We start from the raw sequence: 14247 nt of genomic DNA on the forward strand, positions 1-14247 counted from the left end.
ATTAAAAGTACCTGTTTCGTTTCTTAATAAAAACCTTCGTAATTATTTAAAGTAGAAGAAATCCGTGTTAGTAATAACTTTACTTTATTATTTTGTTAATTTAAATTATAATTATTCCGACCGTCGATTTATAAATACATTAATTTTATATATAATATAGCATTTATAATAAAAAACCGATAAGAAAAATTGTGATAATTTAGGTTAAATAAATTATTACAGAATACCTTGCACGATTTCTTGTAGAGCAATAAGAAAACACTTTTTAAGCTACCAATATAGTTCAGCCGTTAAATAAAAAATACTATATTGTATGTGTGAAATACACATATAATTAAATAATTAATTGTTCACAGGGATCTTACTATAACCTCTACCATTTTTAGACCACATTTTGACAGTTTAGCCATAGAAGCCCACGATTTCGACAGTTAGACGTATCACGTGATTATCCGAATAGCACCGAAGAAAAACGAAGTTAACCGATGCGTCATTACTCGTTCGTTTATCGCAAATATTGTTTTAGTAGTTTCGATGTAAACGATTCGCTTAAAATTACAGTTAAATATGTCAAAATTATGTCATGTTTGGTCTCATTTTAATTGAGAAAATGTCACAAATATGTTAGTAAAAGTTTCATAGCAAAAAAGTTATTCTAATATTAGAATTGTCTCATCGATATGTTACTATTTATTTACGTTCAATTCGCACGTTTTCTTCACTCGATCTTCTACATTTGACTAACTTCAATCAGTATAAGAACTATACGATACGAATGAAAGTTCCGACCCTAAAGATTCGCTTATATTAAGACTATTATAATATTCGGACAGTATTTTTATATTTGTTATCATGTGCGGTAAAGGATAATTGACATACGTGAAAGCACAACACTGGTAAAAACGACTTGCTGAACTAAATATTATGCCAAAATACTGATGTATTTTTAATTTACAATGAATAATTCATTTCCCTGTAAAATAAGTAATATGATATGCAAATTAACCCTTATGCAAAACAAACGTAGTACCGTATCCGAATATTAATGCGAGTAACTGTATTTAGAAATAATATACAACGTTCTAAACGTTAGCATGCCGAAGTTTTACCTACCTCGTCATACTAGCGTTTCAACCTCATTTCTTGAAAAGCAGTACCTAGCTATTCTTAAAAAGTGGCAGCTTTAAGACGTTTCGCAAACAACTCGTCGGGATCTACAATTCGAGCCACGACTCATTAAAGAAGACTCTGTTTCCGTTTCTCGTGTGCTCTTCTCGCTGGAAAAGGTCGAGCTAAGACAATCATAAACGTGAGTAGTTCAGCTGCAATTAGGTTTATCGATTAAGTTCATTAATTATAGACATTCTTACGATTTCATTGATTTGTTCGATTGGATAGTGTACAAGAAACATTTCCACGCTATAGTTCATAGTTTATACCAGTGATACTCAAGTTAACGTAATGTTCCGCTATATTGATTTGTAAAGGGTTACGTCAGGTGGCGGGAAAATTCAAATTTAATGTTTATAGAAGAATTCACGTAAGAAAATAGTAGAATGAAGATACAAATTTTACAATCTAAATTCACAAATTTCCAAATTCTAAAAGTCATAAGGTTCTTAAAATTACTGAATTTAAAAATTCATGAAATTCCAAATTTCTAAATTCCTAAATTAATAATTTCTCAAACTGGTAAATTCTCACATTTTAAAATTTCCAAATTCTGAAAATTAAAAATTTCGAAATTGCCAAAAATTATCAAATTCAAAATTCTGGAATTATCAAATTCAAAATTCTGGAATTTTTAAATTTCAAAATTCCTAATTTTCCAAATTCTTACATTTTGAAATTAAATTTTCGAAAGTTTAAATATGTAAGTAGTTTCCTTCTTGTATATCCATTGTTTAACGAATGTTAGACGTTACATTACTGTCTAGTCGCTGGCAATATAACGAGGGTCTACTGTATTTCCTACTTCACGGAATCTTCGTCGAATCTGAACGTCTCTAAATTCAACCCAATTATCGGATTCCCCCCTAGTGATCAACGAGGCTATCTGATCTATTCTGATTGCATCCAGGAAACGAATCGTATTTACGGGACGCCGATTCCAACTATGAAAATGACCTCTGATCCCTCAAGAATCAGATGCTGGATGCTCGTTTAAAGGTTTCGCTAAAAATAGCTAAACTTCACATGCGAGGACTGTTATATTTATAACGATAGATTTTTATCATTACTCTGATCGACGACAGAGATTTATTCGGTTAAATATCGTAACTGACAATACCTAAATTAAAATTGCCATAAAAAATTACCATGTCCAAAAGGACCACAAGTATTATTTTATATTTGCTCTTCTAAAGGGATCTTGAAGTAATTCTGTTGAGAGGCTGCATAATTGAAAGATTTCCAACGTTTTGGCATTCGCTGGCCCCCGAAAGATAACGAACGAGGATCGTTAAGAGTCGACCGGATGAAAATTTCAGCGGAAGTTGGGATACAGTGGGCAATATTATCAGTAATTAAGCAAGATTCTGAATGTCAGGGTCTCGTACAACTTCGGGCAATTGGCACGACAAACGCATGGATCGCTTGTTTCGCGAATGGTTATGGAGCGATGGTAATATCAGCAATTTCAAGCTACGAGCAACGCTCGATGGACCTCTCGACTTCAAATTTTCGATCAACAATGCGTTTGCATAAAATTCGAATGAAGCTGCATAATAAAATAGAGAGATTGATTGGACAGTTTTTAATCAAACCTCGGAACGAGGGGAAATGTCGTTTTTGTGGTTAGGTATTGGCGAATCAAAAAATGGATAATAACTTTTCACATTTTTGTGTATACGAAGTTATGAAGTTTGAATTTTTTCGATTAATAAATTTTTAGCTTGCTATATTTCAAAATTTCAGTGTCCAAGATTTTAAATTGATGAATTTCTGAATTATCAAATAATTAAATTATTGAATTTCTAAACATTTAAATTTTCAAAACTATAAATTCCCAAAATTACAAATTTCCACATCCCTATATTCCCAGATATTCCAATTTTCAGAAAAACAAATTTTAAAATCTACAACGTTATATATTTATAAATGTTTAAGTATAGAAACATTAGAATTTCCAAACTCCCTAGAACTCGATGTTATAAATTCCCTAGATTACAAATACCATAAATTCGTCAGAATTTTAATGCCAAACTTCTGCGAATGATTCTCAAATTCCCTAGATATCAAATTTTACAAGCTTTCAAAGTTCCCTAGATTCCATATTCTGAAATATCCTAGGTATAATATGCTAGAATTTTTTTAGATATGAAATTAAAAACTCATAAGAAATAAATATCCCTAGATTTCAAATTCTAAAATACCCTAGATTTCAAGTTCTAAAATTCCTTAAATTTCAAATTCTAAAATTCCCTAGATTTCAAGTTCTAAAATTCCCTAGATTTCAAGTTCTAACATTCCCTAGATTTCAAGTCTTAAAATTCCCTAGATTTCAAGTTCTATAATTCTCTAGATTTCAGGCCTTCAAATTCCCTATATTTAGAGTTCTAAAATTCTGTAGATTTCAAGTTCTAAAATTCCCTAGATTTAAAATTATTAATTCCCCTACATTTCAAATTATAAAACTTTTTAGATATCAAACTCTAATATTCCCTAGATTTCATATTATAAAACTCTCTAGATTTTAAATTCTAAAATTCTCTAGATTGCACATTCTAAAATTTCTTAGATTTCACATTATAAATTTCTTTACATTTAAAATTATGAAATTCCCTAGATTTCAAATTTCAACATCAGTATTCTTCAAATTCCTGAATTCTCCAGTTCTGAGATTCCCAAATTACTAAACTTCCAAAATTCGTAATTTCTTAAATTCCCCAAATTCTTAAATACCGTCAAAAATGTCGCAATGTCCATATGCTGAAATTCGCAAATTTCAATTAACCAAATCCGCAAATTCCAAAGTAACGTACGTTTTAAAAAACATAGAGATACATTACGTTTTATAAAACATGCGGTACTACGGTGTCATATTTGCATACACGAGATCTGTTTTCCTTTTCGAATAACACCTACACAGCAGGAATCTGAAAACATCCAATACATTTCTGCTGACGATCGTGTTTATGGAGCAGTAAGATATTCAATCTAGCCAGATTTTATCATCGATTGTTTTACTGGGGGCAAGATTGCGAACTGGGTCAAAGCCGATCACCGCGCAGTCGGGATAATGAAGAAGAAACCTTTCGATGCAACATTTCGTTCGATTCGGCTCTGTTCTACCGCGTAAGGTACTTTAATTAGACGTTTTAATTGGTAATTAGGACAGACAGGAGTGGTCTACGTGTACGACGATCCTCGAAAATCTTGCTGTTCGTTAGCGATCGTCTCGTTCGAGGCATTGCTTTCAATTAACATCAGCAACTAGTTCTTCACGCAAATTAATCCTCTTCTCGAGATGTACTTCGATTTTGGTCTCCGTTGAAAAGCTGAACCCACACGAGCATAATTTCGTCGGAAATTTTTTCGTGATTTCCTTTTTGGTAAAACGTATCGCTGATAGTTTGGAAAAATATTCTGTATATTTGTAATCTTCTTCAGTTTTTTTTATTTATTCCTTATCAATTGAAGTTAGATTATCATAACAGTATATTAATACTTTACAATACTTATAATAGATGATTAAGCTTGAAAAATATAGAAATAAGCTTTGACATTATTTGACATTCCTGATACCCCGTTTGGCGCGAAATTTGAACGCGCTCTAACGACTTTCATCTCACTAAATAAAATTTCAAACAATAAACTTAGTAAATTTGATGTCAGGGATCTCCGTTTACTAAAAAAATATTTTGTTCAAAATATTCTATTCAAGTTTCATGTTTAAAGAAATATCTGAATCCTCCTAAAATGAACAGTCCTAGTCTAATAATCCCGATCTAATAACTCCGCTCCTAATACTTGCAGCGTCATACTTGCTGAAATAATTAAAAGGTCGAGTAAGGAAGGAATTTATATCGAATCCTTTGAAGATTCCACGATAAAAGACCATAACCTATCAAGACCACGAGCTCTTCGTTATCAGGACAAAACCCGTTTAAAAAAGAGTAATAAACGGATGGTCTCCTAAGACCATAAAGGGGTTCAAAGGGTCTAACATAGCTGGAATCTATCGACTTAGAGAATTAAAGCGATCGATATCGCCTGTCAAGGCGAAATAGTTTGATATCTGCGAAAGGACTCACCGAAAACTGGAGCAAGGATGGATGACCCAGTGACCTGCAGCCTTCTGTCTGATCCGTTCCTTCATCAGAGCCTTCTTGCTGCCGAACAGCTTCATGGCCAGCTTGTTGTCCGTTGGTTGGAACAGGGCCTGAAGCTGGTTCTTCAAGAAGCTCTGCTTAACCTCCTGGCCCGGGAGACCCGGGCCCGGCTCCTCCTTCGGCGTCCCATAAAGGGACACATCGTCCACTCCGAAGTGGACCTTCCCGCTGCCCTTGTAATTCATCTCGTTGCCTGAAACAGAAAAATGATAACACTCGTTAATGCAGGGAATGTATTTCGTGACGACGTTAATATACAATGTATTTTGTGATGTGCGACGGAATGTTTCAATGATTCGAGGCATCGAACATTCGAGATGTCGAATGTTAGCGTTTTTTATTTTGGACGCGTGCGATCCTGCACACGTACCCTCGGGAGAAGCTTACGAGACGTGAAGACGAATAGACGTTTGCAAATCAATTGTAAAATACGACGTGTTATACCGAACACCATTGTTAAATCGTCCTAATACTTATACTAAACTTATATTAAATCTATATTAACAATCTTAGCAGATAAATCATTTTATAAAGCGCTATGTTCCGATTAAATGAATATTCAATATACACGAATCTTTTATGTCTGAACTTTCACTAATATCGTGTAAGTCCTACAGTGATTCAAGCTGGCTGAACGTAAAAAGTGAAGACAACGTCCGAACAAAAACAGACAGTAACACATCAGTGAATTACATTTAATGCAAGAATAAAACTCTTTCATCTTTATTTTTGATTATGAAACACTTACTAATATATGTGTGACATTTTCCTGATTAAAATGAGACCAAACGCGACGTAATTCCGAAAATATTTACTTGTAATTTCAAGTGTTTTGTTTATATCAAGGTTTTACTGTAATAAGATGCGCGGTAAACGGACGAGTAACGACATGTCGGGTAACTTCGTTTTTCTTCGGTGCTATTCAGATAATCACGTGGTACGTCTAACTGTCGAAAACGTAAACCTCAATGGCTTTATGGCTTCGAGAAGTTTTCTTCGACAAGTTGTTACAAATATTTTCGAAATTAAGTCACATTTGTGTTATATTAATTAGGAAAACGTTAGAAATATATTAGGAAAGGTTATATTAAAGAAATTAAAAATAAAGTTAGTAACGCATTACCATTGTAAACAATATAGAATGATTTGATATTCGCTGACTTTTTATTTCACTTATCTTCTCCCGCATTCGAAGCTTATTATCGTCAATTAAACTAGAAAATACAGTTCAAATTATAACATGTTTAGTCTCATTTTAATCAGAAAAATGTGAACAATCTATTAGTAAAAATTTGATAACGAAAGACTCGAAAATGACAAAGTTTTATATTTGCATTAGTATTGTTTTGATAGTAGCAACACGTATTAGCTTTATAGATATAATTATAAGTTCCTTTTAGATAACTAAGGTATAATGATAAATATACAAGGATGAAATATAAAATAATTTATACATTTATACGCCATCTCAATAAAATTTAACATACATGTCGGTAAAATATTTTAGTAATTTCTGTGATTTAAAATAAGGAATCTAAGATAGATCATTTTAACACTTTCTGTAAACTTAGTGTTAAACTTGTTTCATAATGATTCAAGTAAGAAGGGAGCGCTTTTGTTAAAATTGTAATTAATTATTGTTTTTAAATTTTGTATATAATATCATTTATATTACCTGATTTCTTAAATTTCAAGTTAACAAATTATCATGCTGTTAAATACCCAAATTTTTAATGTGCAAAATGAAAAATTTTGTACTTTTGAAATATTTAAAGTTTGAAATGTTCAAATTTGCAAAGGTTGACATATCTAAATTTTTTAATTTTCAAATTCTCAAATTTTCCTCTTCCATTTTCTAAATATTTGAAAGTCCTGAATTTCCAAAATTATAAACTCCCATCACAAACCTAACTCTGTACTCTTAAAGTATCAAATTTGAAAAATTCTGAAGTCTCAAAATCCCAAATCAAAATACTCAAAGCCACCAAAAATCCAAAATCCAAAAATTCCAAGCTCTCAATTTTCAAAAATTTCAAATTTCTACCGTCTCAAAGTTCCAAAATCCTATAACGTCAAGCTTCTAAATCTTCAAATTCCCAAAAATCCAAATAGCTATCAGTTCCAAACAACCACCCAAAGCTTCAATAATCAAAAGTTTGAATCAAAATTCCAGCACCCAAAAATAAAGTTCTAAAAAAATCTCGCAATCCAAATTTCCAAAGACCTAAAATTTCGAAATCCTAAATACATAAATCCAAACTACTACACAAACTTCATCTAATTTACCAGACAAATATCTTAAATTCCTCAATCCTAACCGCCTAACGTACCATACTCCAAAAAGACTTAATCACTTTACGATCCTTTCGTTCACCGTTACACAAAGAACAATATACAAAATGTCCCTAATTCTCTCGTGCAAGGATGAATCCTTAAGAGAAAGCTTACCCCACGCAATGTTTACCCAGACGTCATTAACCGTTGCGTCAAACTGATAAAGGCAAGTTTGCACAGCATGACACGTCCATCCATCTTCGTTGAATAAACCAAAAGTGACCATCCTGTTCGCGAATTCAACCTTCGAACATTTTCGTCCATTCAATTCATCAAACGCGATTCAAGTGGCCGCGCTTTGCAAACAGTTTAATAAACAGGTCGTTAATTAATCTTCAATTTGTATTACGATAACGGCCATAAATCTAGGTTAATTTTGAAATGAGGTTGCCAAGATCCCGTTTTCTCTATTAAAACAAAACGATCGTGGGTTAATCGACACTTTGCATCCTTTACTCGCAGAAACGTGCCGCACTCAACATTTGCGCAGCTAAATTACTTTCATGGTGGTTCCGGCACGCGAATTTATTCTGATTTCTCTTTACAGCTTCCCAAACGCAACATGCACATACGAGAAACGTAAAAACCTCGAACAACCGTTCGACTCGATTAAATACAGTTATTCGAGAGAAGGATAACTTCTTACGGGAACAGTTTTCATGTGGGACGATCATGTGGAGCGAATTACTTTTATGCCGAACGATATACTACTTCCTAGTACATTTGTTTTAATCTGCGCGTTGAGAGCTTTGCAGCGAGCTTCTAACGCATATTAATTATTGCGGAACCAAGTAAGTAGAAGTTCGTAAACTTCGAAAACAGAGTTAACGATGAATTATGAGCCTTCGATTTACGGGAAAATTGTTTTTAATATTTGAACACAAATAGCTCTTGCTGGTAGGTGTTATTTACATGCATCTATAATTTTAAGTTATTTACACGAGTTTGTAGTTTTTAATTATTTACATGAATTTTGTAGTTCTTAATTATTTACATGAATTTGTAGTTCTTAATTATTTACATGAATTTGTAGTTTTTAATTATTTACATGAATTTGTAGTTTTTAATTATTTACATAATTTATACTTTTTAATTATTTACATATATCTACAGTTTTTAATTATTTATGTGATTGTACAGTTTTTAATTATGTACATGATCTATAATTTTTAATTATTTACATGAATGCATAGTTTTAAATTGCTTACTGCAGTTTTAAATTATTTACATGAATCCACAGTTTTTAATTGTTTACATAAAACAATGAATAAATCTGATATAATAATAAATACTGATATAATAAATCTTGTTGACTTTTGTAAATATATCATTTTTGCATTTTTATATTTCAGAAGATTATTACATTTATTATTTTAAAGTATATTTAAACAGATGAATGAACTTGATTACAGCATATTCAAATTTGGCGCCAAATGGAGTATAATCAACACAAAGTATATGCTCTACATTTATCTAGTTTAAAAATACCATATGAGCATTGTAAACTATTAATGTCTTTATAAAATATTAGAACATTATAGTAAAGATATTAACTTAATATTAATATATTATTGATTAAAATTAATTTAATATTAATACTCAAATATGGCGCCAAATGGTGATAATGAATACAAAGTTTATATTTTGAAACACAAGTTTAAAAATCCAATATTAAGTATTGCAAAGTATTAATATCTTCATAACAACAAAATATTCGATCTGTATAATAAAAATATGAATACTTTACAATTCTTATATTAAATTTTTTAGCTAATCAAATATCAGAACATTTGTATTCATTATCCCACATTTAATGCCAAATTTATATTTCAGTATAAAATTAATATTAATATTAATAATATTGAAAATGTAATTTAATTCTGACTTTAATCTAACCTCACTCAGAAAGTAAATCAACAAAGTTAATAGTAATATAATATAACCTAACTCAATGCTGAATTTTGGCGCCAAATTGGAAACACTAAACCACAGCGGAAATGTGGTAAAAAATATATTTTCTAGAGAAATAAATACAATCACAGTTTTTTGTTTCCTCCCAGAATCTACAACATAGGATTCTTGTCCGTAGTGATTCAACAGATGTGTAACATCAAGGTTATCAGGTTTCTCAAAACTGATACAATACTTACAGAAGCTTCCAAACTCAAACAAACATCATAGGAATCCAATAGCGCATACGGATTAAATTTCCCAAAAACCTACCGTGTAAAATATCACATAACTATGAAGTATTATCAAAAAACTACAACGTTCTTGTATCAAATATTATTCTGTTCTTTTATTATAACAAAACTTTCGTTAAACAAATGAACTTACTACTATTATTTATTGTACTTTACAAAATGTAGTTTAATCCTTTAAATGTCCAAAATAAATTTTTCTTCAAATACCAAAATTTGAAAATCGACAGTCGTTTTAATAAATTCAAAAATGTTCAAATATTCAAATTACTAATTTTTTAAGTTTCAAGAATTGCAGAGTTCCAAATTTCAAATTTTTAATTTTACACACTTCTATATCACCAAATTTCAAAATTGTTATATTAATAAATTTCCTATTCCACAAATTAGTATTTTAACAAATTTCCTATTCCACAAATTAGTATATTAACAAATTTCCTATTCCACAAATTAGTATATTAACAAATTTCCTATTCCACAAATTAGTATATTAACAAATTTCCTATTTCACAAATTAGTACATTACCAAATTTCCAAATCCCTAAATTACCTTAACAAATTTCAAAATCCCCAAATTTCTACACCACCAAACATCTAGTTCACCACACTTCCAAATTTTTAAAAATCCTTCACGGTAACAAAAAAAAAAAAATTCACTCACGTTAATCACATAAATTAACCAAAACACGAACACCAAGCACTAAACCACCGTATCAGGAGTACTGATCTCCAAACACTTTCACAGCACCTCATCAAATCCGTCACCAGCGATCAACTGTAGGACTCACCGTGCTTGAATGTTCTACAAGCGTGCGACAATTCCGGCCAGCTCGAGATAAACTTTTGACAACCTTTCGGCTTCGCGTCCGTCGGTTGTCTCAGTTTTCTCAACAACGGCGTCGTCAGCTCATTCAGTTTGGTGGCACGCGTCGGATTGTCGGTCATCGCCCGCGAGAAAGAACGCATAGAATCAGCCTGCAGGAACCGATGCCTTGTAACTAGTCCCCGGTGTAGAGGTTGACTAATGACGAGGTGAACACACCGGGTAAAAAGAAGGCAGGCGAAAGCCAGCCCCAACGGAAGAGGAACACGAAGAGAAGAGAGAGAAACAGTGACCGGTTTTATTGTGGAGCCGACAGCACCGGCCACGCCGACGGCCCTCCCTCCCGTGTTTCTCTTTTGCTTTCGATTATTTACCGGCCGCGGATACATGCAAATAACCGCGACAATCTACCACTGTCAACCTTGACCTTCCCTCCAGTACGACCGAATTATCGCGCGCGATATTTCGCATGGCGACCACCACCGATATCGGCGTGCACTGCTTCGATTATACTTCGCAATACCACCGATTTGCGCCGCGTTTACAGCGTTGACAGTTAATATTTCCGGAAGTAATTAGAAGTAGTGTTAGGTATTCGGATTAAGTCAACTTTTCCGACGAGAGTGAAAAGTACAAGATATGTAAATTGTCATAGCGTGCTATTTTAGGCGAAGAAACCCCTAAGATTGGAAAGTAGCGTATCGGCTATCTTCGGATGCGTTCGGTTCTTATCGGCTAAATCAGCGTCAGGAGCGCCAGTACGGGCTATTTATGCGTGAACTGTGTAAGAGACAAGTGAGAATATTTATTGACACGTGCATTGAGTGAAATTTATAGCTTACCAAGTGTTTAAAACTATTTTTATCGTGAATATTGATAAGTATGAATTTATTTAAAAAAAAAACTATATTGATTGTTAAGATTGTTATGAGTCGTTTATTTTGAAAGTAGGACGAGTCCATCTTTGAGAAAAATGAAGATACTGACAATAGATAAAATTTAGTGTGATATTTTTATCTGTAAGAAATCTGTGGTGAAAATAATTATGTTGCTGAATGCGGTATTTAATGCAGGAAGACAGTAATTTATAATTTTTATAATTTTAGTAATTTATCATTTTTATTTCTTTGGGTTTGAAAATATGAAGTGTGGTGTGCCTAAAAATAGCCTGCTAAGTACTTTTTCAATTGTAATTAGTAATAGTAATATTTTAATATAATAATAAGCTAATAATGTAAAACTTAAAAAAGGAAGTTATAATAAAGTGAAATATTGCTATTATAATGTACGTTTTAACGTTAATGAAGTATAATAAAAATTGTAATATTATATATTATAATAACAATTTATATTTGTAAAAAATTTAAACGATATCAAAGTACGAATATGTTGCAAATGAAATTTTCTATTTAGCTCATTTCATCAGGGTTTTCTATGTGACTAATTTTATTGTATGCACATCTTTATATTTTTTCCCCTAGCATAATATAGCTATTATTCATAGCCGTTGAATCACACTCAATATATTCGAATATATACAAAATCAATTGCAATTTATCATCGATTGATGATATTCAAATATATTCAGAAACGAACAATGCTATTACCTTGAAGTCACCTCTGACTCTCAAACTTAAAATCAAATGTATAGTTTATGTCATAGTGCAAAAAACTTTTATGTATAAATACATCGAAGATCTTGAACGCCCCAAAAAAATGACCTTGGCACAAAAATGTTCTTTATAACATTCTCTTCCTTTCATCTCATTTAAATTGCGTATTAAATATATGTCTTATTATCACCCTTGATGCAGATATTTAGATCGTTATAAGGAACCACTGTGTACTGTATATGTATTGTGTTTGGTATTATTTTTTTTATAATTTTTAAATAAAGTATATATGACAGCATATTTATATAGTATTATTTTCTTATATTTTGACGTTAATATACATTAATATTGATTAGAAAATTTGAAAGATTTGGAAAATTGTGTACTTGAGATTTTGTAAATTTGAGAATTTGGGGATTTGAAAATTTGGAGATTCGAGAATTTGGAAATTTGAGTATTTTGAATTTTGATAATTTGGCAATTTGCGAATTTACAAATTTGAGCATTTGGAAATTTGAGAATTTGGAAATGTGGAAACTTGAGAATTTGGGACTTTAAGAATTTGGAAAACTGAGAATTTGGAAATTTGAGATTTGGGGACATTGAGAATATGGAAATTTGAGAATCTGGAAAGCTAAGAATTTGGAAATTTGAGAATTTGTGACTGAGAATTTCCACATTTGAGTATTTGGAAATTTAGAAATTTGGAAATTTGAAAATTAGAGAACTGGTAAACTTGAAATTTTGGAGATTTGAAAATTAGAAGTTTTACAAATTAGAAAATTAGAAAGATTGAAGAAATTAGAAAAATTAGAAAAATTGATAAAATCAGAAAAATGAGAAAATTTAGATAATTAGAAAATTAGAAAAATTAGGAAACATTTGAAAATTTGGACGACTGAAAATTTCCTCTGTAAATAATTAAAAACTTAAAAATTTTAAAAGTTAAGAAATTAAAAAATTCAGAAATGTGTTTTGTAATAAATCAAGTTGAACATAGTCAAAGTATTCACACCCAGGTCTCTAATATTACAAACTCTCGGCTACTGTTTTAAAAATCGAATATTGGTACAATTAATTCGTCGATAAACAAAGTATCATGTGCAAGAAGGAATCGACAAAGATACGTCTCGTTTACTACGCTCGAACACTATTCTTTTCCTGCGTAACATTTAATTAACCCAAGCTTTAATAATCTCTAGTTACGTATATTCATTGTTGCGTTTGATACACAGACGATAACCGAATGATTCACGTTCTTTATTCGAGATTTACGTTCCTCTTTGACGGCGAAAAATGCTGAGAACGTTTGTTAGTTAAAACAGGACCGTGCTACGTATATCTAAGAATTGATTACAGAAATCTGTTTACGTCGATAAATAAACAATTTCCCACGATTTTCTCGGAAAAATGTTAAATATTTCTTCGCGTTAAATACACATTTTCCTCTTTCGAGTTTTTTCTTTACATTCAGCAAAAATGAGTAATTCATTTTATTAACGAGGAAAATACGCATGTAAAATACTAAAAATAAGTTAGAGTAGATAATACAAATATAATTATCCTAGATGCATATTTGGAATAAAACAAAAGATCAAATATTTAAAAAAATAATTTTCAAAATATTTTCTATAATTTAAAATAAAAAATTTGAAGGTCTTTTCTTGAAATAGTATTTACAATATTTAATCAAAGAATAGGTATAAAAGATAATACTGAGAAAGAAGCAATGTTTTATACCTGCCATTCATCTGTAATTTATCTGTAACTTATTTACAAGAAATACTTTGTTATTTATTTATAATTTGTAATAAATATTGGTAAATATTTTATTCCTTTCTATAACACATTCATTCATATTTTCTTATAATAAATAGTCCCTCATTTCTTTATAAGTTAATTGTAATACTCGTTTCTGTATAATCTTCAAATATATTTTACAG

General features: G+C 31.1%; 1 protein-coding gene and 2 long non-coding RNA genes across 16 annotated transcripts in view; 2 read left to right on the plus strand and 1 right to left on the minus strand.

Moving 5' to 3' along the window:
• Window positions 1-10703, plus strand: part of LOC143265886 (uncharacterized) — a 56506-nt gene extending 45803 nt beyond the window's left edge. Inside the window, exons 4-5 of one of the 2 annotated variants that reach the window (XR_013040669.1) lie at window positions 8215-8458; window positions 10614-10703. This is a non-coding gene — a long non-coding RNA (uncharacterized LOC143265886). The remainder of the gene's footprint in view (window positions 1-8214; window positions 8459-10613) is intronic. The other variant, XR_013040670.1, reaches the window with a different exon arrangement.
• Ih (hyperpolarization activated cyclic nucleotide gated potassium channel Ih) overlaps window positions 1-14247 on the minus strand; it is a 324580-nt gene that overhangs the window by 117030 nt on the left and 193303 nt on the right. For 8 of the 13 annotated variants that reach the window (XM_076540383.1, XM_076540372.1, XM_076540374.1 and 5 more), the window contains one exon: window positions 5256-5526. In XM_076540383.1, coding sequence (XP_076396498.1) covers window positions 5256-5526 — 271 coding nt within the window. The other 5 variants (XM_076540379.1, XM_076540378.1, XM_076540384.1 and 2 more) reach the window with 5 other exon arrangements.
• LOC143265888 (uncharacterized) lies at window positions 680-2915 on the plus strand. Its single transcript, XR_013040674.1, has 3 exons — window positions 680-1309; window positions 1938-2169; window positions 2367-2915. It is a non-coding gene; the product is annotated as an uncharacterized LOC143265888 (long non-coding RNA).

The sequence above is a fragment of the Megachile rotundata genome, chromosome 15 (genome assembly GCF_050947335.1).
Source record: "Megachile rotundata isolate GNS110a chromosome 15, iyMegRotu1, whole genome shotgun sequence".
Taxonomy (NCBI): domain Eukaryota; kingdom Metazoa; phylum Arthropoda; class Insecta; order Hymenoptera; family Megachilidae; genus Megachile; species Megachile rotundata.